The sequence below is a fragment of the Corvus kubaryi genome, unplaced genomic scaffold (genome assembly GCF_017639235.1).
Source record: "Corvus kubaryi isolate FWS band 111438036 unplaced genomic scaffold, C.kubaryi_AGA036_p1.0 37398, whole genome shotgun sequence".
NCBI classification, from domain to species: Eukaryota; Metazoa; Chordata; class Aves; order Passeriformes; family Corvidae; genus Corvus; species Corvus kubaryi.
In genome coordinates this window covers 22,441,450-22,468,771 of record NW_024581137.1, presented here as the reverse complement: position 1 = coordinate 22,468,771, position 27,322 = coordinate 22,441,450, and the positions used below count along the sequence as shown (strand labels likewise).

Here is a 27,322-nt window from a genome sequence, read left to right as displayed (position 1 = left end):
TGTAACTACATTGAAAGTAGTAAGATTGACAGCATACTTAAATTTAAGCATAAGTTTCCGGGTATTTGTTGCACTGTGGCTCTGACAAGCACATCTTTGATGGATGATCTATGTGCTCTGAGAAAAGTCAATGAGAAATGTTAAGAAAAATTCTTCTTATGATGCTGCTGCCTCAGAAAGTCAGTGGGAAGATCTGTCTGATAGAGGGTCTTCAGCTGTATTACAGCTCTGTAGTCACAGATTGAGGTATCACAAAAGTACTCATGGATTGGAGAAATAGAGTCTATCTACTTTGATTTTATTCAGGTTTCTGAGAACATGGAGTAGTATTCCTTTTATGAGCATAGTTTGCATAAACACTTGCTTGGATTTGACAAGGTCTTTGTTCTTAGCTGTGTTATCCAAGACTGGCTACATTCTCCAGCATATGTTGGGACTCTTGGGGATGGTTCTGTGGACAGCCAGGAATTGGACTTGATAATCCTTGAGGGTCCCTTCCAACTCAGTTTATTCTGCTATTCTGTGACATGTGTCAACCTATGCTTAAACATGATAAAAATAGATATGGAAGTGTTCTTTCGACTTGGGGTGCTTACAACTAAGAGTATTGATATGAATTAAATCATTTGTGAGAAAAACATCTAGCTTGAGGTTTAACTGCTTTAGCCTTTAAAGTTCTCTAAAACACGACAGAAGATAAACAGTAATAACAACATATTTCGTGACATCTTCGGGGAAGAGGATGAAGTGAGAACATAATTAGGGCTTCTCATATGAACCTAAATTTTTCATGTGATGTTTCCTGTGAAAACTTGTGTAATGTCGTGTTTAAGTGTACTGTCATATCAGTTTCCCTTTGTTATGTGTCCAAACCTGCTCTAACATCCCCCTGTAAATAAACCTTTTGCTTCCTCTGACCAAAGACAGAGTAAGATTAGTTTAGTTTTAGATTTTTTTTGTCTTATGTATTCAAAAATCATAAAGATAAAGGTGCAGAGAAAAACCTTTTAGCATTAATGTATTTAAATAAACTCATTAAAAAATATCCTAAGAGGTGTTTCATCTCTTAAGAGATATTACTATATTACCTGCTTTATTGCACTATTTGCTTCAAGTTTTATGCCCCTGTATTTCCATAGACAGTAGCTGGGTCCTTCATTTCTTGATAGATATGTCTGGGAGCCTGAATATCAATACTTCTAAGAAACAAAATGGATCTTGGTTACTTTTCAGTAACATTTTTAAAGTTTTCTTTTTCCTGGAGGAAAAAAGGCAGGAGAATCTCTCACCAAGATCATTCAATTTAATTAGTAACAACCTTCCGATTGCATAACTTTTACTCTTCCATAACTATCCAGTGTAGTGTTTTTATTGCTGCAGTTGTTTCATTCCAGTTTTCAGATATTGCCCTTTTTTATCTGTTTTGCTTTTTTAAAACTTTATTGAACATCTTGATTGAAGAAAGCAACAATATCTGAAAAATTATCTATACTTTATTGTTTACTCACAGGAATATTTGAATGGGAGGTCTTCAACCGGAGTTGAGATCAGTGCAATGGTTCAGTGAAAATATGCATAGGCTTTCTGGGTAATGGTAACGCATAATTTGCTGAATAAAATCCAAAGGGTCTGCGTATTTTGTATCTACGGTGGCCAAGAACAGCTATGGAGAGAAGAGCTCAATTTTCTATTTGTGTATCATCTAGTTTTTAGTGGAAGACAAACACTGCATACTAATGATGGCTATAAAATTATACTCTTTGTAAACAGACTGGAAAGTTGTTTTATGTGATTGCCTGCAATACACTGCTTTGCCACGTGTGGGGAAAAAACACATACCCATCCCTTCCTCCACTCTCCACACACAGTCTCTGATCTGAAGACTTGATCTGTGGCTTACACTTTGAAGAGAGAAAATTTATCATGATTAACACTAAGTATTCCTCTCTTTGTATGCATATTTCTCCCTCTCTCTCTCACTAAATATTATTTTAAAAAGTGTTTTATTGGCAATTTCAGTTTTTTAATGCAACATGTTTAAAAGCACAAAAGCTCTGTTTTGTGTGGCACAATACTATAGATTAAGGGGACTTGTGGGGCCATGAGTATCTATCACAAATGTAAATGACTCAAAATCTCTCAAAAACTGTTTTAAATCATATGAAGTCCTTGATTCTCAGATGTTTAATATGTAGAGATTTGAAAATATGGTATAAACCTTGTAGAAATTTGTATCATCGTTCCTGACTTACATAGTCATTCAAATATACTATTTTTGTACTGAAAATAATATATGTTGAATGAAATTTGTTGGAATAAGATGAGGAAGTATTAAATGCTATAAATTTTATTAGATGGCTTTAAAATGGAAGGCTTGTTTTCTTTTTTTTTCCATGTTCTTTTTCATTATTATAATGATCATCATTTCCTATCTTTGCAAGTGCGCAGAAGGTCATTTAAAATAATTTCTGTGTCTGGGGGACCTCACATCTAAGAAAACTTGTGCATTTTGAAAGAAAATGGTAGTTTTTTGAATCCTATTTTTGAAAGTGTGCTTTAAGGCTGTAATGTTATAACTATCAGGAAAACACCAAGGCAGTGTTTTGAAATTATCTCTGGGAATTTATTTCTAAGCAACAAATGGTCTCATCTGTGAATGCATATGAGCAAAACGTGAACAGATAGAGTGACGTTGTTGATACACCTAATATTTGAGAGAGAAGGTCATAATAAAATATTCATGGTCTATGGATTACCTAGTAATGTGAAAAAACAGTGCAAAATATTTATGCTGAAAAGCAGTAATAGGTTTCCTAAAGATTCTCCCCCAAAGGATCAAACGGAGGTGTGCAAGACCGCATGTTAAACATCTTTCCAATAACCTTCCTTGCATAAATTGTAGGGATAAGACATGCTTGTCTGCACACAAGATGCTGTTTCCAAGCACAAAAACATCAACCTGGACAAAAAGGAGATGAGCATTAGCCACAAGAAGTGATTATTTCATGGAAATATTTCTGTATCCTCAGGTAGATGCAGATAAGATATGGTAATGGAGGCACCCTGAACATTTTATTTGTATTTCCTCTACTAACTCCTCTTCATTAGAGCTACAATCAGGCAAAATTTGTATTTTTCACTTACTATCCTATAATAAAATGGTAATACAATGTTGTTATTTTTCAAAAAGATTAAAGTCTTTTAACTAACAATCTGGGTAATTTCCGAGGAAATTATGTGATGCTTAATAGTTTACCATATTTTTTGTGAATTAGCATGTGGTCCTTTTTTCCTTTCTTTTGTATGATTTATGGCTACTGTCTATGTGAATTGCTGCCAAACTGAATGAGGTAAGTTCTGAGAAAAATATTTCAGGTTTTCCCTTGGAACTGGTCAAAATTTGTAGGCGAATGGAGCAGTTATGCCACTGCCCACTGAATATTTTTCTGATTTGATCTTTGCATTGTTTTCTGCAATGTGAACTCTGCTCATGAAATACCAACAACTATGTCTGCTTCACACAGGTTGAATTTAGTGAAAAATTACATCATATGATTGATATTTCTCCACTCTTTGGAGTTGCTTCTTTCTGCCATATATCTGCAGGTTCTATTAAGAAAATTGCCCATGTAGAAACTTTCACACTTCTGCAGTTGCACATACTAGCTTCTTTTCAAAGAAGAGCTAACAGCTCATTTTTCAGAAATATTTCAAGTTCTTTGCTTTTCTTTCAAGACTCCAAAGTCTGTATCTTCCTTTGTAGAAAAGTCAGTAAAATATATTTTAGCTATTCAATATATTCAGGAATTGAGTCTGTTTTCAAAAGATACAGCATAGTTTATAAGAAGGCCTTGCCAGTTTAGTATGTTATTATAATGGCCATGATATTTAATGATTTTCTGGTGTATCAACTACTCTGGGACTGAGATTAACTAATCAGAGTTTAACACCCTCATTGTCAAAGAAAGCAACTTAAAAGGGTGAACCCCAAAGGTTAAGGATCAGAGAAGCAGGTAGAAGAAATAACCCCCTCTCTTGAAATTAGTGTGCTGGTCATTCATGTCTACAGCAGCCAAAATATGGTGTTTGATAGAACATATCATGTTAGTGCGTTATCACTGTCCCTGCCATTCTCCTGGAGGGACTGACTTTTGTTATAAAAATACCCATTCAAAAGATGCCTTCAGATTTCATTTTTTATATATTCATGGATAATTTACCCAAGTAACACAGTATTTCCACTTGGCTATGACTTCAATATCACATTACTTTCCACTGTAAGAACAAATAGTAAGGAAGAGCAAATCAGCCTGTCAGTTACAGATGGATTTTGGGAGTCAGTTCGGCTATGATCCGTCACACCCGAAAATAGATTTTCTTCCATTAAAATCACTGAAAATGTAGTTTATTTGACAAACTTGAATGAATCAAGGCTGAGAACGTACATCATAGCACTGCCTTAGGACAGGGGACCACGCCACTCCTCATGTACTCTACAGTGATAAGCAACTCGGTGTCAAATCATAAATAAACTCTTCTCACTGGAGAAGTTTGACTGGTAAAACAGCTCAGTGTATTCAATGGTGACTTTAACAGAAAAAAGCCTCTGAATTATAGTTATTCCATGCTAGCAGAAATCTCTTATTCAGAAGTCCATCATGTTACATAATATCATGCGTATAGATGGTAAAGATTTTAAGAATTTGCAGCTTTTAACCATGTTCCTGTTGTTCATCTGAATTCTAGTCATCCAGCTAAAGCCACGGAACTTCTAAAAAAGATCTTCTTTCAGTGGAGGTGTAATGTGGCTCTAAAATGTATTTTTCAGACTCTGTGACTGCCCACACAAACTAAATGGGGTTACTTGCACAATATTCTGAAGTGCTAGTGACCAGGAGAAAGTGATACTTGGGGTTGCACCCAAAGAAAAATAGGAGGGAGAGGAATATTTGATAGCCATTTTTTAGCTTTTTAAATGTACAGTTGCTTAAGAGCTAATCCTTTTCTATAATTTTCTCTAATGATCATGCTCCTCAATTAGATTCCTTTTTTTTTCTGTTTAAGCAGTAGAAGATAACAAATTCTTCTACTTAATAAAACACCATCCTGGTAGTACAATGATGGGTCTTGATATTCCATTTTAGATATCAAGTCCAGTAGGACCTCGACAGTATATCTTGGGATACTTAATTTCTTTAAATTCTATCTGTATAAAATTCAGTTCATCTTCTTCCTTCTCGCTGTTACCTACATCAACACAATACTCTGAGACTTCAGTTATACGTAGTTTTATATGACCTTTCAGTTCACAAAGATTCTGACAAGAGCCAGAAATTTTTACAATCTAGTTGTCTTAAATAGAAGATGTCATATTTAACACACGTGTGTTAAATAAATAGCATTTGGCTAAAATGTGTTTTCCTGAAGGACATCAACTCTTCTTCAAAGACATTAAAGAATCCACAATGCTATTTACTTATGGCTTGTAAAATACATATTTCTATTTTGGAGGTTTTTTCATCAACCTGCAGAAGTGACATCTTGTTAGGTGTTTAGTTTTTAAAATGTTGCTACCTGCTGACTCTTTGTTGGGGCACGCTGGATTGTAGTTTAACGTCTGATATGACACAACCTTGCTTTGCTGCTTCATTTCAAAATTGGATAAGAAGGATGCATTGAATACATCTGGATTTCCCACAAGATTATTACTAGCTTCCCTTGTAATGACATGATACTATTTACTACAAACGAACTAAATTTTCATATTAGCGTTTCTTTCCTAAAACTGTTATTTTGCTTTGTTCTGGATATCAGTGATTTCTTTCTCTTTCTCAAACAGGTCTAGACTTTCATTTCAATTTTTCTATAGTTTACATTGGTTGTCACTTAATATCTGTTCACCATTTGACAAAACTTTCTAAAAAAGAAGAAAAATTGCAGTTCCTCCAGCAGCTGCAAGGCAGTTAGAAATTATTTTGATTATATTATTTATATAGTATTTATTTTATTATATATTACATATTATTATATAAAATACCTACATTTTGGTTTATTACGACTCAACCTCTGTTGTGTTTTTTTTCTCATAAGCTTTATTTGACTTCAGAATGGCTCAGGTTCTTACACAATGGTATTAGATGAGCATTATTTTTCTTTCCTATATAAACCAAATTCCAGCTCCCTCGCCTGATCGTGTCAGCATCTGAAAGAAAATCATTAAGCTAATTGTCATTATAGATGTCTGGGAGGAAGATGCTGTACTGAAAAATCACACTTCCTTATGAATAAATTGTTCCTAGGCAATTTACTAGTAACATCTATTTTATCTCAGCAGTAGAATAGGAAAATAGGAGTTTATATAGGGATAGATAAATTGTTGTTCAAAAAATACGGCACTAATTTTTCCTGAAAACTTTCTTAAAAACTGTCTGGCCAGATTCTAACATCATTATCCTTGTATCATTAAATAAAATTTGTTAAAACAGTCAGATAAATGAAAGAGTCTGAACTCTGGGGAAAGTATTACTAGCTAAAGACAACCGGTGTAAAATCATACAAAGGAAAGTGAAAAAAATAAAAGACATTAGAGAAGAGTCAGTCATACCATCTAGAAGAGGGAGATAATGTAGAAAACTGTCTGCTCTGAAAATCAATGGGGTTAATATACCAAAATCATCTAGTTCTCAAGCACAGGTTTGAGTGACTGCAGTCTAAAAAACATCACTGCTTGTATGTATGCTACTTGCCCTTAAGGCACAGGATTTTTCAATTTCATTTAGCTCCCAGTGAAAGACAGTTAAACTGAGGTATATTAAATTGCATTTTCTGCAATTTAAGAGTATCTCATGGGCAGTTATTCAATCACCTGACTAATCCTGAACTGTTATTCTGCTATGACTTGATCATATGTTTATTCCCAGCAGAATTTATTTTTTAATCAAGCCTAAAGAGAGAAAAAAAATACTGTCACAGGAAAATCAGCTGCTTCAGGTAAAAAAATCCTGTTTATGGGTAAAATGGCTGGCCTCCAGATATCTATTTTTTTTTAACAGGGATTAGAAATTGAGATTATACAAAACAAATATTGTGCTTTTAAGGTTGTACAAGGGTTATTATATTGGAAACATCTTCAGGATTGTTAGGTTAGCTTGATGACTATCAGTTTATGGCTTTTATTCCTTTTATATCATTTAGGAGACCAATCTGCATTGTGTGCTCAGCAGAACCTCCATTTTTTCAATGTAATTTTTTCCCCTTTGTTGAACACTGGTTAGAATTGGTGTTTGTATCCCATTCACCGCGTGAATGTGTCTGTGTATGAATGTGTTGCATAAGAGAAATCTAGAAAGGGACAGCTTGGTGAAGGATGTAGCATGTCATACACAGCTTTAATCCAAGAGAAGTCACCAGACATTTTCAAAACCCTATGGACTTGGAGATTTCCCAGCTCTTTTATGCCCAACTATGAAATAAGTTGCCTTTTCTTAGGAGTCAGGCATTACTAGGGCATGGATTTTGCTCTGGAAGCTTGTGAAAAAGAAAATAGTCCCCAATAGGTGAGTAAAACCATTAGAAAACTCAAATAAGGAAAGTAATTGTTTAAAGTTTTTCAGTTAGATCATGTTATTTGCTACAGTTATTTGGAAGGAAAATATCACAGATCCATGTAGCCATGATAATGACAAACTTGGAAGACATTAGGGTAATAATGGTCCCAGTGTTCTGGTGTTTACTGCTGTGAATACTGTTTAAGAGCTTAATTGGAGCAAAATATATAAATAAATAAGGAACTGTAACTCTATCTAGATAACAATTTTAAATTCATTTCATGGCTAAAAAAAAAAAAAAGGTGGCTTTTTTTAAATAAAAAATGCATTTTCCTTAATCTTTCAGTGTATCTTTGCATGAGTTTTAGAGATACATTCCTTACAAGATTTTTTTTTTAAGGGATACCTTAACAGTAGTGGAAATAATAGACTGAGAGAATCCACACAGATTGAGCTAGTTAGCCATGGGATCCAACCAGGAGAAAAATCACAGTTGTGGTTTCACAAATTCACTGTTTATTATCTCTGCATGCATCTTAAGGATTTATTGCCTAAGAGGGCTCCTGGTCTGTGTTGTGGGGGGTTTGTAGGGAAATGTGATCAGTCTGCAGGATAGAAAGAAGGGGGACTCAGAGGAACAGGACTCAGAAAGCAGAAAGTAATTGCATCAGCAGGGAACTGTGATCAGAGGGTGTGTGGAGCAGAAGCCCATTTTCCTACACAGTGTGCATGGGTGACGTGATTCCTTGTTCCAAGCCTCTTGAAACTGGAGATCTTGGGCTCTCCCTGTTGAGTGCTTTCAGGTCAAGTTCACCTTTGTGTTCAATGGAAGAAAAATAACTCACTGCTTGAAGACTGACACTGCTCAAGGTTCACACATGGCAGTATGCACAGAAAAGATTGGGGAAGGAGGAAATCATGACTGGCTTGAGACACATTGGTGTTTGTTAAAACAACATGCATCTGTGCTAAACATAGTAAAAATCTTGTGGAAAAAGGCCTTGTAGTTAAACATTATTTAAGGATCTTTCTTAAAGTCAATAGGATAGTCTAGACTTTATATTGAGCTTTAATTTACTTGGGTCCTGGCTTTTTTTCTGTCTAATTTGAACTGAAATTTAATTATGTAACAAAATAAGAAACCAATGAAGACAAGAATAAAGAGGTTTCATTCTTTTCTCTCTCTCTACATCAAGAAAAATATGGTGGTTTATATATGTGTGTGCTGTGCTTCAAAACAGGTGTAATGAGTTAATCAGTTTGATGTTTTCTGCTATTACTGCTGCTTTAGTTTTAGATAATTTTGTAATGACATTTCTCATGTCAGAGATATTATTTAAATGCCCTAGTCTGCCTTCCTGAGCACATAACACCAGCTGTGTAGCTCACAAGATCATTTAAAATGATGCTTTCCCATCTTGCATTGAAAAAACATCTAATAAAGTAAATTCAGATTCTTTTTCTTTAATAATAATCTTTATTATTAATGTTTGGGTTTTGTGTTATGAGAGGTGCTAAAGATGAAGAGAGATTGCAGTTCTTGTCCCAGCCTGAAACAAACATGTCAAACATAGCTTAAATATGAAGTTTGCACAGGATGAAATTTGTTGTTAGGGAATACTTAAAGGTAGTATACTCAAATGTATCTCTTGTAGAAAAATGTTGACCCACTAATTATCCAAATATATTGAAGTCACTTCATACACGCTTTAAGAATCACCTCAGAGATTAAACATCCCTCTTGCCTGGTTTACAGGTATAAACTTGAAATTGTTGCTCTTCATGTTGTAGGAAAGGATTAAATCTCACCTCATATCAGAGTATTTGGAACAAACTCATCACTAGAGAAAACCATTGGTTTTGATGCTCTAGAGTTATCTGCAATCTCCAAAGCTTTACATTACTGATTTGTGTTTTGAATTTCAGATTGTTATTTCAATTGTCATCAGTTCGTAGAAGCTACTGCACAATATGATTAACAAACAATTTCTAAAATATTAAATAATGCATTAGTACTTTCAGAAGATATTATTAGTAATAAGAAAACTTTTTTAAAAAAAAGAAGTAAATCTTCCACTATTTAAACAGAAATCCCAAAAAAGTGTGGAATATATAATTCCTAGAAATGACACAGTACCTCAGAAAAATGGTCATTTCTAAACTTGTGTTAAAGATTTTGTTGTGCTGTTAGATGGTTTTTGCCTCAGCAGTTGTGTTTTTTGGTTTTTTCTTTACAAATTTCTCAGCAAGTACTTTAGCACAGCAGTTAAGTTGTAAATAAGATTGCCCAGATGAAGAAACTGTTTACACCCAACTATAGCTCAGAAAGTTGTCAAGAAATACAAGATGGATCACACTTACTTCCTGCCCTCTGGACTTTTATCTAATAAGCTGGATGCAGAAAGAAGCACTTACCATTTCCTATTCACTTTTTTTTTTTTGTATATAGCTATTATCTGGGGCTGTTGTCCTAAATTGCTTTGATAGGAAGGCAGAAAAGGGTGCAGTGGAGAAAACCCCTAATCTCTTCAAACTTGAACAGTGAATTGCATATGCACATTGATAAGCCTTTGCTGTACTGGATGTCTTAAATTTAAAGCAAGACTTTATCTCCTTTTCTGTTAAAGCTTTAGTTGTTTCACAAATGCTAATGTGCAATAAATAAGCAAATACTTTTTCTGACTTTGATAACTGCACTTTGGGGTTTCTGAGACATATGAGAATGAGAAGTATCAAAATATTAGTGATGTAAATATCTTTATCTTTCTTTCTTACCTCTATCAAACAAATCTGCATGAAGGTGTTCTTTATGTGACTGGTGCTGCCATACTGATCTGGAAATGTGGCTAATAACCAACAGTCTCTACAAAGTACCTGTGGAGTTGAACTGACCCCATTGCTTATTATGGACCATATAAAATTATGCTCTTTTCCCATATTAATTGTATTATTGGAAATTTCATAACATTTTTGTAGCTTTAGGAAGGCAGGGCTAGCTGAGACTACTACATGAAGTAATCTAAAATTATTATGTCTCTGACTTTACTTATATATTCTGTTCAGCCTGAGTACTTCGTTGAATGAAAACAGTAGTTCTTAAACCATAAACCTGCAAAACCTCAGTCAGTGGAACCAGATAGCCTCTGATATGTTTCTAGGTCACTTTGTGTTAAGGTTTTGCACCAAATACTAAAAAAAAAGTACATGATCAACACTGTGCCAAAACAATGAGAAATTCCTCAAAGATTTCATTTATTTAGGAGACTTGACTGTACTGGGTCAAAGGGAGGGAGTGGCCGAAGTCGAACTGTTAGAAATACCCTAGGCTTACTCCTAGCAATATACAGGTTAACCAGTTTGACAAATGATCATAGCAGACTGTCTAGCTGCAAACTGCAGAAGACAGCATAAAAATTTTCTTCTAGTGAAACCTGGCAAATAATTATTTTCCAGACCCGCGACATTAGAACTTGGGATTTGATCAAAATTTATCCTAAAGGAGTATTTTCTGATACCCCAAAGGAATGGTCCAACATGATTTTCTCTGTGGGCCGAATCTCTCTTCTTCTTCTCTTTGCCCTCAGTGGTGGGTGGGGGGAAATTGTTTCCTGTCTTCTTGCATAGTATGGTTAGCAGGCTTGAAGGAAAGATCATACTTTACACAGTCTTAGTGTAGCCTACCTAAAGAACTACCAGACAGAAATGCAAATTAATCTTTTTTTCCCCCTAAAGCTATTTCGCTATAAAACACCAGCCTTAATGGTTGGCTGCACTCTCTTCTGACACTGTAGAAGTTACACAAGTAGTTCTCACTAATGTTAGTAGAAACAGGGTGCATCGCTTGGGGACAGATTACAGTCTTCGTCTTGTAGGACATGAAAATAATTGAGACTCTGTTGTCAAGATCTGAGCTTTTCTTCGAGTGCTGATGTGTTTTGGCAAGACATGTCAAAACTATATCTCATATTGAAAGACACGCATCCTGGAATGTTAGATGGGAACATACAAAACGCACAAGTCACCAAGCAATTCATACCACTTTTGCAATCTCCACCATAGCACAAAAAGCCTTTTGTTCAAGTGTGTTCAGCACTTTTCAGTTGATAAACAAGTGGTTATCCTTCAGGATGACATTTGTCATCTGTGCTGAGCTGTTATCACTAAAATAGCTTAAATGACACCTTTTAAATAAAAGAATTAATGATTTTTTTATTTGAAAATTAATGTAAAAATGTTTATGAACAAAAATAATGCCCTTACTTTTTCATTTAGAAAAATACCAATATTTGGTACAGTTTAAAATCTGTGTGTGTGGACTTTTTTTTTTAATTCAAGCTCCCTTGTGAATCAGTGAGTTATAAATGTTTTAGACATTCTGTTTACTCCTTGAAAAGAATAATGCATTAACTGGTTTAACTCCATGTATGTGCATCTCTTACCACTATGGTTTTTTGTGTTTCTGTATTAGATTATTCACCTGGTATTTATGATGCAGGAAAAGACCAATCAGTATTATGCTGAATTCCTGGTGTTATGCCCAGGAATCAGGAAATCGCTGTCTCTGATTCTGTTCATTCTTTGTCAAGCAGATATTATTTTAAATTTCCGAACAACATATGTCAGCAAGTCTGGCCAAGTGATATTTGAAGCAAGATCTATTTGCATCCACTATGTGACTACATGGTTTATCATTGATTTAATTGCTGCACTTCCTTTTGATCTTCTTTATGCTTTCAACGTCACTGTGGTAAGTACTAACCTGTCTTCTTAATCTTTTTTCAAGAAGAGCTTGTTGATGTGGGTTTTTTTTTCCCAGACCTGGAGACTAAAACTGAATTAACTAAAATACCTTGGTGTCTTTTACAGTTTTGTGGTGTATTTTCACACTGGATGTACCAATTTTTAAATTAGATTATCTTTGCTTTGTTAACAGTTGCATCTATGTTAACTTCATGTCTAATTATTGTACTCAAATACAGTTTGCTATGGCTTTTCTCTCTTATGATGTATAAATTCAGTCCTTCATTTTTCAAGACTCATAAATTTTTACTGGGGTAAAGTAAATCATTTTTACAGTCAGCATGTTTATTTAGCCAGGAATCGTCTTTCTCTTTACTTCTGGGAATTTTAGTGAAAAAATGACTGCTAATTTTTTGTGTGTTCTAACTTGTATTGCTTAAAATTGTCATTGACTTTGGTTTTAACTCATTTTTTTTAGGAATGTAATGTCAAAAGGCTTAATCTGCTTTGAAAAATGTTTGTTCTAATGTCAGGTGATGTCACAATTATGATGGGTTACATTTGTGTTGGCTTACTTATGCTAAGACAAAGGTTTTTATTCTGCTAGCCCTATTAGATTTTGTAGAGTAAGGATCTATTAAGCAAAATTGCAACAAACAAACAAGCAAACAATCCCCCCCCCCAAAAAACATATAAACACCTCCTGCCCTTCTGAATCAGAAAGTTCAGTTTTTGAAAAAAATGTCGGCAGAGGTTTCTTAATTTTGTGGACTTTTGCCATAAGAGACTAAGGTTTTTAGCTGTCCACTTTCTAATTCCCAGAATTCTGATCTTTCGTAAACAGATGCACTCAATCTCAATTTCATTAAAAGTGAGTTACAGACAAGTACAGAGATTATAGGATAGACACATACCAGAAAAAAAGCCAGCATAGAATAACACTAGTCAGGAAGGATCCCATGTAAGGTATGATGTTTGATCTTATCATTTAGTTCCATTTCCTTCAATGAACTCCCTTTTCATGCCATTTACTACATAAAGAACCATCAATGTAATGCTGCTAGTGCAGTAACTTTTGAAACCTGGTAGTTAATAGTTTCACATTGTTCACTGGTTTTTTATAAAAGGTGAGTAATCTATTTAAATACATTACTATCTCAGTTTATCCTTTACATTCAAACCAAACAGCCAGAATAATGCTGTTGGTTTAATTTCCATTAATACTTTTTCGTTAAAAGCACCAGGTTTATCTTCTCTTTCAAAAAGAAAATTTAAAAAAACTGAAAACAACAACATTTTCTTCCACCCCACTGGAAGGACTGATACGCTTTCCATACTTTATTCTGGAAAAGAAAGTACTATCTAATGATTATTTTTACAGTTAAAATATCACGATATGCAAAATGCTACTATAATATGATTAATGCACATCTCCTGTCCTACTTTTAAAACTTTTCCCTTAATAAGACCTCTGTATGATTCTTTAATGGGAACACAGTGCCTTACTATATCATATCTCCTATCATGACAAGACTTGGCAACTCTTAATATAATCCTCAAGATAACAATGATTTATCAACTGCTTCAAGAACGGGGGGAGGTGCTAATCACATTATACTGTTTTCAGACTTCATGATTTAATAAGCCATTTCCTCATATCTGTTCTCAGATTTTCACTTCATCAACTTTCAGATGTTGCCTCAACAGAACGGTGAGAAGGGGCATCAGGGAGCATCTCACTCCTTTGCTGTTCAGGCCCTGGCACAAAGGCCAAACCTTTAGGCACGCTCTAAATTCTGCAAGCTATAGGTATAGTGCCATACATACCTGTGTATGTATGGCACATATATGTCATACCCCAGTTGGAGACTGATGGAGCCAGAGTGCATGTAAATGCTGTGGAGTCTTTTGCTATCTTTGTATATATTTCAAAAGAAACAAAAGTGAAACTGTATGAGTGGGCTCTACTGCCTTTACACCTTACCTGGATTCTGCCCTCCCATTAAAATCAGGGACTCTTTGGAGATCTGAGACCACAGGCACATTCCTGCCTATCCTCAGTTCATGCCCTTCTCCTTCGATCCTTGTGTTCATCTGACAAAAAGGATCCCTTAATTTGGGGAAATATGGTTTCAAATGTTGCCTTAAAAACCAGGCCATTAAGCACTAGTTATAATGATTGAATTGCTCCTTTCTGAGTAGCTATCCATGGTTACAGAACAAGAGTATCATTTTTTGAGGAAAATCGACTAACCAGGTGGACAAAAAATTATTAAAAATCTCTCACACTAGTAATTTCTTAAAACTTATCCTGTTTCTTCATTAATTTATTTTTTATGTAGGAGATGATTCTTCCAAGCAGAGAATTCCATCACTGGTTTGTAGCAACTTTATTTTTTGTCAGTACTTCTCAGGACTATGCTGATTGTGTTAGATAAAATTTTGTCCATGTCCTTTTGACAGAAAAAGGTTAACACAGCTAGTCTAAAATGATTAACAAAATGGAAAATTTTGATGATTTTATATCTGTGGGCAAACAAAAATCTGTGCAGGCACAAGTATGAGTGCTGACTCCTTATTTTGTCTTCCTAAATTTGTGACATAGAAAAAGAAGCTGCCTGATGGCATTTTAGATCTTCCAATGACATATTGGGCACAATACCAGAAGAGCGTTTGGCATGACTAATGAGAAAATTCAGTGCAATAATACATGATTAATTACATCTGTGTCCAAATTTATGCAGGAATCATTTTGAAATGGGGCAGTCCTTAGGCCTTAAAATTAAACATGCCTCCACATTAAAAAGAGTTTTATGATATATGATTCACTGTCTTTATATCTGTAGCTTAAAAGAAATGGTCAGAATTTAGGCCAGACTGATAACTGGCAGGGCGCACATACAATTTTAACAGTCCTTTTGAAATTTCTTTTTTGCAGGAATCTAAAACAAAGAAAAAATAATTTCACCAAGGTTATCATTATTTAACTGTGATGTTTTAGAACATAGGCTCCCATGGGAAGATGAAGGCTCCAATGTGTAGGCCATAGCACATATACAATCATTATATACAAAATCATTATACAAATGTTCATATGTTACTACAACACCTTGAAGAGTCAGTCGTGAATAGGGACCCATTTATGTTATAAGTGCAACAGAACTGTGCTTGGTTCAAACAAGCTGATGAGAGAGAAGGAAAGGAGACTTTGGGAAATGAATTACCACTGAAACAGAGGCAGGTGATATAGTTTCATGGCAGTTGTAGAATAATTATAAATTAAAGTTATATGATTGTAGTAATATAAACATGGCAATTGCTCCAAATATTTTGCAGCCTTCTGCCCTAGACTTGCAGATATTCTTGGGCTTAAGGTCACAGACATAACTAATTCCCTGACACTGTAGATGGAGAATGACATAAGATGAGGAAAAGAAATGCAAGAAATGACCTTGTAAATGTTTGTGTGCTCAAATGTCAGATCTTATTTTAACAACATATATTGAAAAAATGTCATATTTTTGTTGATTTTCTTTTTTTCCTTACTATGTACATGACAAATAATTTAAAGGTTCGTGAGAAAAAAAACCACATTAAATAATGGGCTGCAAATATTGCTGTTTGAAGGGGCTCATGGGAGAATTACTTATGCAGTACCAAAAACTGTACTGACAAAAAAAATATGATGCTTGTAGATTTCTTATTGTCTTCTTTACAGGTTTCCCACCTACTTAATTCCTGAGACTGGAATAAAATAAATGAGTTGTTAAGTCTTTGAACAAATCAAAAACACTTGATGTTACAGAATTTATCAGTCACCTCAGATCTGGCTGTTAGTAAAGGCACACCTATAAATTTTAGAGTTCAAATTATTAGCTTTGGTAAAAGAAACAGAAAGGCTGAACTTTAGGATATTCTGGATTAGCAAAAGCAAAAGGATATTGATTGGGCTGTGTTTTTAGACTTGCTTTTGAGAGAGCTCATTACTGTGCTCTGGGAGTGCTGTGGCAAGACACGTCAAGCCTGATGTTTCTTTTCCAGCTGATGTGGGTATCCTGTATCAACCAGGCATTAATCCTACTGTCTCATTAATGAGGGAAGAAAAGAAAAGCTTACTGTTAATGAAAATTATGTCTATTTAATCTTAGACAAACACATTAAAAGTATTTGGATCCTAATCTGTATGTTGTTGGCTAACTCTGCCCAACAGCTGAAACATGAGCCAAGTACATCCCAGCAAAACTGTGGGCTGCTCACACTATGGTATGGATGTAGGCTGCAGGATGCTCTGGAGGGTATGGGGTCATCCAGAGACTGCTCCCTTTATGCTGGGACTCCTCTAAGGCCAGAGCCATATAGTTCGTAAACCGAAGTATACTTAGGGTGCTGAATAGATTAGGTGCTGCTTTTGCTACACAAACTTGAAAGGCAATAATATTTTAGTTAAGGAATTTAAGAAGCAGTATTAGAAGTTTTAATGAAAGCTTTTTGGGACTACTACTTAGTACAGAGCAGTAAAATATGCCCATGTCCCTGAACACAGGTTTAAATCTCAAGAACAAATCTGAGCCTTCTCTGACTTCTCTGCTTTATTGTTCTGCAAAATATCTGCCATCGTTATTGCCTCTTCCATGCTAAATTATAAACTGGTTTCATCTCCTAGACAGTTAAATTAGGTGTACTGTTAGCTGAAGCTGAAAATCATCGTGTGTTTGGAGATATATATTTTGTGGTTTCATATTGTGGTCAGATGAACATTGGTCAGTTTGACAATTGTATTTCTCTTCTAGAGCTGGGAAGAACCCATTTTTCCCAAACACAAATTTTTAAGCTGAATCTGAAAGGAGACTGCATGAAAAAAAACCAACATGAAAGGCCTAGTATTTCAAGTTTGTTTGATTTAAATCAGAAATAATAATTATGTATTTACGCATCAAAATATAACACTTTTTTTTAAAGCATCTTCTTTTCTATTCTCTGCTGTCTTAAGATTCAGTCTAGTCAGCTATGCAGCTGAATGAAGACCGCACAAAATTTCACAGAGATTTAGAATATCCTTTCATTGAAAAAAGAGAACTGTGTGATAGAAGAAAGCTGCTGGCAAGTTGTTTCGCTTCTGACAATTGGTTTTCTCTCCCTGTTTTCCTAGGTTTCCCTTGTCCACCTTCTAAAAACAGTGCGGCTGCTGCGCCTCTTGCGTCTCCTTCAGAAGCTGGATCGTTACTCCCAGCACAGCACAATCGTTCTCACACTTCTCATGTCCATGTTTGCCTTGCTTGCTCACTGGATGGCCTGCATCTGGTATGTCATAGGGAAAAGGGAGATGGAACAGAATAACCCACTTACTTGGGACATAGGTAAGTTCTTCCTTCCTATGTATACATACACGTGTATATATTCATAAATGTATGTAAATATATAAAAGTACGTGTAGAAGTCACTCAATATTTCAGGTTTTGTTCAATCTTATGCCATTGTTTAGTGCTGTTTGTAGAGAAAAGGAAGAGTTTGGCACTCTGAATTTCAGGTCAATCTGAAAAAGGTTAAAATAAAAATCAATTGGAAAAAAATAGAAAAGAATTTGAGATTTTTAAGAGAGATTCAAAGTTTGGAAAATTCAGGATCTGTATAGGAAATGGCTAGACAGACCGTGTAAAAGCATAAATGAGAAAACTCATCCTGGTTTTGCAAATTAGGAAAATTCATCAACAAAAACATTCCCTCAAATGTGCTGATTTTTTCCTGTACATTGAAACAGATAGGCCCTGAAATGTCTTCAGGTTAAAAACTCCCTTTGGAATTATTGTTTAGGGGATTTTCAGGCTTTGATTGACTGTTTATCAATGGAATGTTCAGTTTTGGTCCAATGTTTAGTTTCTACTCCAGCATTCATTCTGATTTAATTGAGTGTTCCAGATTAGCTCTAGATTTTAAGCATTTCATTTTTTGTAGTGAAACATCTTCCATAAATGAAGTTTATCTAAAGGTGAGGCAGTTTCCCAAGAGAAAAAATATTTGGTGTGGGGGAAATAATGCAAACACCTGTGACCAAAGGCTCAGTGATATGCATTCAGACTGCAGATTGCCTGATTCTTATCTCCTTTATTTCTTTTCTCTTAACCCTGTTATCATCTCTCTAAATATCATCTAATAATGATAAATCTGAGGGAAAAATTATAGTCATACTAAAGGTGCTTGACCTCAGAGAAGGGAGGATACTGGGTCAGGAAGAGAAAAAGAATAAAGTCCAAGAAATATGTGTTTCTAGTTTTTCAATAGGTTACTTAAAGATTTGCGGAGTCTTCTTCTTCTTCTAAGATGGTTGTTTATTTATCTTTTCATTTGTAAACCAGGTCTGTGACCTGCTGCTGAACTCCTTATAGAGAGCAAATGTCTGAAAGAAAAGTCTGCAGCTCTAGAGGAGAATACACAAAGAAAGCCCACTGTGCAAAAATTGGTCCAATACCACTAACAGAGAAACAAATCCATATAATAATAATAATAATAGTAATAATAATAATAGTAATAATAATAATGTCTCTCTGGTGGGAAGTAGCTCTTAAGGCACTTTATCAGCTTATGTAGGCCGCAAACAATAGCTGCTTTCAAAGCGTTCATTGCAGTCCAAATGATGATGATGGGCTGCATCCTTGCTCCCTGGGTAGGGCTGTTGGCTGTGCTCCCTTTTCCCCCAGGCAAGGCCACATTCAGAAAACTCTCCTCATATACCCTGGTGCTCTTGGCATTTACTACTATGAAAATATTAACCTTCACCATTTTGTCCATTCTTGGGCAATGGCAGTGATAACCAAATGTCCCAACAACCTCATTAGAACCAGTCCCAGTTTAACTGGAACATAGACATTTCCCAGGAGTCCCACTTGTGTCTCTGTGAAGAGTGCTGTTTCTGGGTTACCACACACTGATCGTCTTCCAGTGAGCTTCCTAAGGAAGCACTCCTTAACAGCTCCTCACCACTAACTTACTTTGACCTGTGACAATCAGGGGCCTTCCCTTGACACTTCTAGGCAGTGCACTTCTACACTGGATGGGTCAAGGCACTTCTTAGCAGTACGTGCTCTCACACTTTCACCTTTTATACGGAAAAAGGGCTTTTCTATTGGGCTTATTGGGATTTTTTTAGTTTTTTTTTTTTCTAAATGTGTGAGTTTGCATTTTTGCCTGGAAGGCTGTTCCACCACCTTCATGGATGGTCTCTAAAATATTTGGATGCTATAAATTTATAATAAAAATTATACTGCAATGACTCCTGTAATGCTCCTACAGATATTAGTTCTAGAGATAAGTTAAATAATTTATAGCTTTGGGGATTTGTTTGGATTTTTTTGTTTGTTTGGGGTATTTTAAGTGCAATGGTTTTAAAATGTTAAAGTATTAGATACTGGTTTAAAGAAAAGAGCTCAGAAAACTCCAGATATCGATGCTGTTGTTTTGCACAGACCACTCCAGCACTGACAAAATTTCTGGTTAAGCTTATGTGTTGCATATGTGAGCACAAAAAGTTATTATGTAATTTCATCTCTGAAACATCTACCAAGAATTCGTCCATATATATTTCTTTTCCACGGGACTCCTGGTTTGATATATGTGTGTTACAGTAATCTGCACTGTAAAAATGTAATTTTTTCAATCAGTATAAATTCTGTTGCTCTCCACATGCAAACTGCTTGTTGATGAAACCCAATGAAATTAAGTCTTGGTCCTCTGTGTATCTTTTGCTATTCTGGTGATTATATGCAGGTAGCCTTTCTTTTCGCCTTAAGGAAACTTCAAATGGCAAGTTCACTACACCTCATAGCAACCACGCTGGGGATATTTTGAGGGGAGAATGGTAGGTGTAATTTAGAGTATGAGTGATTAAGCAAAGTAAAATGAGATCTGGAAATTATAATAAATCATAAGCAAATAATGCACACAGGAGAAATCTTGCTTGGAGTACAGTTAAGGTAGTATTACTGCAAGACACTGAGGGTATTTTGTTCTCCTAAAGGAAGACCTCAGCTGAAAAATTGTGCTGTTTTGGAGAGCATGTAAAAGAGATATCTTGCTGCAGGCAAAACAGTAGGATATGTTCCTTACTTTTATACTTACAGGTTTTAATTTTTTAACTTTTAATTTCAATACATTAATACCAGAACTGGAGACTCAAGTTTACATCAATGCACCGTACACAAAGTTTATTCCAGCCATGAAGAGGCTTTCTAATGGACAACATTAAAAAATACCATACAAAAATTATAATTCCTATACTTTTTGTAATGAAAAAAATGTGTCACTTCCTTGGAAATCCTACTTTTTATTCTTCACTGGAATGTCTCAAGCAATGTCCACCTGAAAAAATGAGTATGGCACCATGAGTATGGATGCTGAAATGTATGTAAGAGCTGAAATATAGGAAGGGGTTTGTTCTAAGAAAGGAAAACTATGTCTGGAATGAAAAGAAGATTAATTTGCTTTTCATGTTTGCTGCTATTTTTGGGGAGAGAGTCAGAGGAAGAAAAAAGCTTTTAGCTTTTATTTACTCCATTTAGTGCTTCCTCAGAAAGCCTGTAGCACAGATTTCAGGACCGAGGTTTGATAACACTTAAAGCAAACAATTTAAAGCTGCAGTACTGATAACATAATACTTTGAACCTTGCTGTGCCATCAGATATGCACCATAGCCCAGATCCAGCAGCATTTGCTTCTGTGTATCTATTTCTCCAGCTAATTTAAACAAATGTGGTGCTTAATTTGCATTTGGACTGGGGCAATGGGAGTGATAAAGTTGTTCCTATGAAAATACCCAGAACTGAAAATGGCATTTGCTTTGTTCTTACTGGACCGAATTGTAAGCCTTTATTTCACTATTTGTCCTCATTCGGGCAACAGTCCCATTGCAAATAATTTAAAAACATGGTTACATTCACAAATTTAGCCACGTGGTTGCACGGTGAGAGAGGTGTAGTGTCTGGGTCTATTATTGATGAGCTGTCAGGATGTGGTGGCACTCAGACAAATATCAGTGTAGCATAATGTTAAAAACTGGATCTCTTGCTTAGCTCCAGTATTGCTAGATTTAACTGATTGCATTATTTGGAAGATACACAGTATGGCCACTGCTTTTAGATGCTGGAAACCTTTACCTCAGCAAGTTCTCCCATCTTGGGAAAGAGTTGTTCCATGTGCAGCATCTTGACTAATGTCTGATAAAACCATGACTCCTGGACACGTCATTCCCACCCACAGGAGACAGTGATACAGCTCTTGTCCTGCTTTTCCCTTCTGGCATTTTCAGGTCCCTCTCTGTTACATTTCACCTTGTTCCCCTCATTTGTTCTCACTGGTGAAACAGATGTCTCCCTGAGATATGGAATGGTCTTCACCAACCTGTAAAAATAAGATTAATTTTCTGTTAGCTGACACGGAGTAGAGGCTAGACTGTGTTTAGGTTCCTGGCTTATCCTAACCCTCCAATGCCATTGGCTCCCATTTCTATAGTTTAGCTGGCATCAGATTTAGGCATGGGCTCTTTATTTGCTGACTGCTATTTTGTGTTAATATATTCTGAGATATTCAAGTTCTTATTATATATGAGAAAGTTATTTTTCTATCTGTCTCTATGAGAAACAGATAATATTGAAAATATTTCCTGTTGATGAAGGCATTCTTTCTGTGAGAACCATGTGAGTTGTTGAAATCCGACTGTCTTGAGTGTAGTGAGGAGATTAGGAGAGGGCCAAGAGTCAGGATGCTGGCTCCCTTAGATAGTCAAAACTGTCAGGTATAATTTGTGCCACTGTCTCAAAAAAAATTCCTTCCTGTCCACCAGAATATTAGCTGTAACTTTTTGTTAGTCGTACAGTAACACAACATTTTGACTATGGAGGGGTTGTTATCAATGCAAAATACAGTACAAAAATAGCTGGTTTTTTATACATAATAAATGAACTTTGGAATAAGCTTTAAAATCAGGCCTGTAAAGAGTATTGTTCTTCAGCTATTTAAATCTTTATTTCAATTGAATACCTCAAGTTTCATCTCAGGTTTTTAATCATTTTCTATTAGTTTTTTAATTTACAGCACTTTCAAAAACAAGAACACAGTTGTGGCTGAACCACTGTAGTTTCACATCCTCTGCAGTATAAAACCTCCCACACATCTTTTGTTTATCACACTCTTGCAGTCAGAGCTTTTAAAAGGACTCGGATCCTGACTCCCAGTGAATACCCGCAATTAGCTCTCAGTGGCAGAGTTAGGTACAGAAAAAGGTGCACAGGACCTGAGTGGTGCCAGTTGGAAATGCTGAAAACAAGGCTGTGCCTTCAGGGTCTTTCACTCAGGTATTAAAAGTCTCATGTTGGGCTGAAGTGAACAGCCTGAATTCAAAAACTACCCTTCCCACTGAGTCCTTCAGGAAATTTAGATGCAGGGACAAGGTGACTGAAAGATCCCCACCAAGTGCAGACAGGAGAGAATCTCCAAGTGTCTTAATCATGTAAAGATTGTGGCACTTCTGGCCTGATGCAGAAGTTGGCTGAAATGGGTTTTCCAAAATGTAGGTGTCCTATGTCTTAGATGCAAACTTTAGGTTAAAATCTTGAGCTCAGGTTCCAAAATTCTGCCCAAGTCCTTCGTGGTCCCCAGGTTGCTTCACTCTTTTCAGAATTTTGTAAGTCAGCGTCAAGCTGGAATATCTATTAAGAGAGACATTTACCTGTGATTCTCTTGAGTTTCAATAGTCTGGGAAGTTTTAGTGCCAGGAAGCTTTTTCCTAGTTTATGCTAAGAAACCAGAGGCAGAAGGTTTTAGTTTTCACAAGGTCCTGAGCAATTTTGCCAGGAATTCTGAAGGTACAGATTTAAGTATATCCTTGACAATAGATACTTGTGGCATTGTTATATTTATTCAGGTTAAAACACAGGCTCTCCTTTTTTCAGAAGTGTCATAGGTCTATTTTTATGTACATGTGTATCTGCCAGTTCTTCCACAAATAATGTATGTTAGTGAACTAACAACCCAGCATAACCATGGGGCAAATAAAAGTAGAAATCATATTTGAAATATCAGTGCCATTATTTCCATTCATGATCAATACAATACATAATTTGTCAAAGCAATAATTAATTTTTGACTCCTAGTGTTTTCATATTATACTAAGTCTCAGAATGTACTGTAGAAGCAGGGAAATAGGAATATATTTTTGCAAAAAAATTACTTAAATGGATAGACATGAGAGAAGAGTTGGTATGAAAGTTGAGATAGAGGCTTGGTGTTTATTTTTCTTCTTTTTTATATAGGAATTGTCTTCACTATTAATGATCTTAGATCATTCTGGCTTTGTCTCTGTACAACATTTCCTTCTGCTGAAGGATTAAAAACTTGGGTTTGAATGTGTCATGAGTATTTTGTACTAAATCTGAGCACTCAAAAACCATAACAAAAAATATGAAAAATAATGAGATTTTTAAAATGTGTGAGTATCAGTCTGCTTTGGAATCCTATGAGACTCATGTTCTTAACATTCTTAGCAACAGTGGCAGCCAGGAACTTATTTTGAAAAAAAATATGAAAACTGAGATTTTGTGTGATCATAAATCCCCAGGTAGTGGGGCTGTCAAGAAAATCAGCTAAGAGAAGACACATGGTAAAACTGTAGTGCTAAGGAATGATCAGGTTTTGGACCCATATGATGGAAGTGTTTGGTGCATGCAGGTACATGTACCTACTTCTGTATTGCAGACCTACCTTCTGGAGTTTGAGCCTGGACCCACATCAAAACAGCTTCCAGTAATTTCAACAAATGTTCAGCTTATGAAGAGCTAGCACTAATGAAGTGCAGCTGGAGTCTTGGGAAAGGCTGCAGCTGGCACCTGCTCTCGTGCTGTCTGGCAGATGGCAAGGTTCGGCACAGGTGCCCAGCACTCCCTGGTCTGCTTTAGTGGGAACCGCAGTTCAGTTTGTTTCGTGGCACTGTAAGAACTAAGTGAATCCTCCTCACTGCCAGAAAGAGCACTTGTAAATTTCCAAGGATCTCAGCCAAGAGAACTGTGTCCCACTGTAAAATATTGGTCTGGTTTCACTGCTCCAAACACACACATCCATCAGGTTAGAACTGACATGTGTAGATTTATGAATCCTTGTGCAGAGCAGGAAAGAACATCATGCTGACTACATCACACAGCACATCATTCACTAGCAGTGATCAATTGTTCACTTCAGTCTGTCATCTCTGTACCTGCATGTTTGATTTTAATTTCTCTTCCACTCTGCTTCACTATGTTCTTGATTATCAGTTTTCTTCATTTTTTGTCATTAGTAGTAACAGAACACATTCCTCTGGACCTATCGTCCTTCCTCGTTTTGAAGAGGCATCTTTAAGAAAAAGAATTAAAAAATATACTTATGCCATGCATGAGTGCTGGTATTTTCAATTTAGCAAAATGAATTGTAGTGCTCTGTTGGCCTTTGGTACCTGTATTGAAGGTCCATTGTTGTGTGGAATAGAAATACCTGTTTACTCACCTATTTTTTTTTTTTTTAGTGGGATGTAGGGCTGAAAATCACTTCTAATTAATATTTGAAGGAAATGGTTGATGGTTACCACTCTTGTGAAGTATTTTGGGGTATCAATATCTGAGAGACTCAGCTAACTAATTTGGGTTGTTTCTTGCAACACTATAAAATAATTAGCCCCTGGAGTGTCATACAGAAATAATAAATAGGAATAAACTAGACAACCTTACAAGATGATCACTTTGAAGCTATGAAGCTTTTCAAAGTACTCATCTTAAAAATTACTACAAACAGTACTTATTTCATTGCACATACTTTGAAAAAGACAAGGATATACCAAAATACTGAAGCATTACATAGTGGTGAAACACTCTAAAGCAGTTCAAACAGAAAATTTTAATCCCAGGAGAATATTTAACACTGAAATTCTTTTAAATAATTTTATTGCCTTTTTTAATCCTTAAGAGTTTTACTCCTCTGTGAAAGTAACACTTTTATTATACACGCAATGTGTAAATTTTCCATGAATTTTTTAAGGTTCACAATATCTAGCCTTGTTAGAATGAATATAGATAAAATCATTAAAAACATGAAGAAATTAGAATTAATGTACTCGTGTAATTCAAAACAACGAAAAATATTTATTTAAAATCTGCTGGATACCTTACCTGAATGGTGAAAATAATTCTGGTGTGAAATACTATATATGAGGCCAAATTTGGAGAAGCTTATGGTGTGGAATATTAATGAAAGAAAATTTTTTTTTTCTCTAATTGGGTTAGACTTTTGAATAAGGTACAAATGAGACAAAGTTCATCTGGCTTTTGAAGAAATCCTGTTTGCAGATAAACATAAATATTCATTATTTTAGTACAGTACAAGCAAAGGCACATAGTATTTTCTGTGTCTGTAAGTCTGTGAGATTGGAGACAGAGAAATGTAACTGCTGCAAGGGGGTTTTATGTGCAAAACTGTAATCCCCCGAACATATGCAGGAAGTATGTGTGGAAACCTGTCTGCATATGGTAAAGACCTATACTTACAAATTAAGGTCTTGGAATGGCTTATCTGAAACCCTGGCCCTACTTTTTTTGCCTGTTTTGTATGATAAATACATATTATATAAATAAATATAAACCATATATCAATATACTTTCTACAAGAGGTTTTCTTTATGAAAATCCCTCTTTTCAGAGCAGTGTATACTAGACCTTGTCAGGATTTAAAATATAAATTTAGATTTTAAAATATTCATAGAAATTAAGTTTGTGGAAATTATTCAGTTTTCTGTTTGTAAACTCAAACCACTGTTTTTGAGGTGCAGGTGAGTGAAACCAAAATACCATTTGTTGAGCTGAACTGAAACAGTCCTTTTGCATTTAGATTAATACCAATTTGTATTTTAGCTGCTCTGGGCTTTAGTAAGTTTTATTCTGCTATTCTTCCCTGCTGTTCTTTCCTGCAGGCTCAGTTCCTTGATTAAACTGTATTTTCCTTTACCTTTACCTTACTTTGCCTTCTGATTGAACCACCACTTTAGCAATCACCAAATACCACAGGAATGAGATGCCCTCTTGGATTTGAAGCCCAGAAAAAAACAGGCATGAAAGTAGCTTATTAAATGGAGTGTTAAATTTTTACATCATTATTAAAATATTTCCAAGATTTTGTAACTAGAAGAAAAAATTTTGGACAGTTTTTAAGTCAAAGGTAAAAATCTGGCATGCGGATGAAGCCCCTGAGATTTGACAAAGTGTCCTGCTGTGTCAAACAACAGATTACCTATGTATCATTCATTAATTCTACAAAGCAGTTTTTATCTCAGTGCAGAAGCTGTATCTGGACAAATTTCTGCAACCATAATAGAAATTCTCAGAGCCACACGTAGGGGAAAAATCTGCCTAGTAAACACCCCAGAAGAAGGGATAGTCCCAAGAGGTAAAATAACACCAGGATCTTTCCACATGGCTTCTATAATGCGAACACCAGAAAGTATAATTTATTGGAAGTTGAACATATTGTGCATAAAAGCTCTGTTCAGAAAATTTGAAGTTACATCAGAGTCTTTAACCCTTAACTGCTGTACTTGGAACTGTAGAACTCTTGGCTGCAGAGAGCCTCTGGGGTTCATTTAAACCAGCCAGATAGTTGAACCAGGACTATAACACGCGGTAAACCGGGTCAAACACGGCTTGCTCCATCCAAGTCCTGCAAACCTTGGTTGGGTAGCTTGTTCTAGGGTTACACTACCCTCCTCAGAGAGCTTTGTACAGTTTGTTAAAACATTAGTGTCTCTTACACATTAGTGTAATAGGAAGTTCTGTTAGGATTTCTTAGAAATTTCTACTTCTGTTTTGAAGCTCATGTCTAGGCTGTTCAAACTGTACCTTTTCAATCCAGTTTAAACCCACAAAGACTTTGCTATAAATTTTGAAATCTTTTCAGCAGCTGCTTCAATATGTGATTGGTCTGCCTCTCAGCCCCATCACGCAGGTAGAGATCCTAGGGTGTTAGAATGC

At 35.6% G+C, this 27,322-nt stretch overlaps 1 protein-coding gene across 3 annotated transcripts in view; it reads left to right on the top strand.

Moving 5' to 3' along the window:
• The window catches only part of KCNH8 (potassium voltage-gated channel subfamily H member 8), a 175,596-nt gene that overhangs the window by 90,364 nt on the left and 57,910 nt on the right, over positions 1-27,322 (top strand). For 2 of the 3 annotated variants that reach the window (XM_042043884.1, XM_042043883.1), the window contains exons 6-8: positions 12,137-12,294; positions 13,957-13,998; positions 17,437-17,644. In XM_042043884.1, the coding sequence (XP_041899818.1) occupies positions 12,137-12,294; positions 13,957-13,998; positions 17,437-17,644 (408 nt within the window). The remainder of the gene's footprint in view (positions 1-12,136; positions 12,295-13,956; positions 13,999-17,436; positions 17,645-27,322) is intronic. The other variant, XM_042043885.1, reaches the window with a different exon arrangement.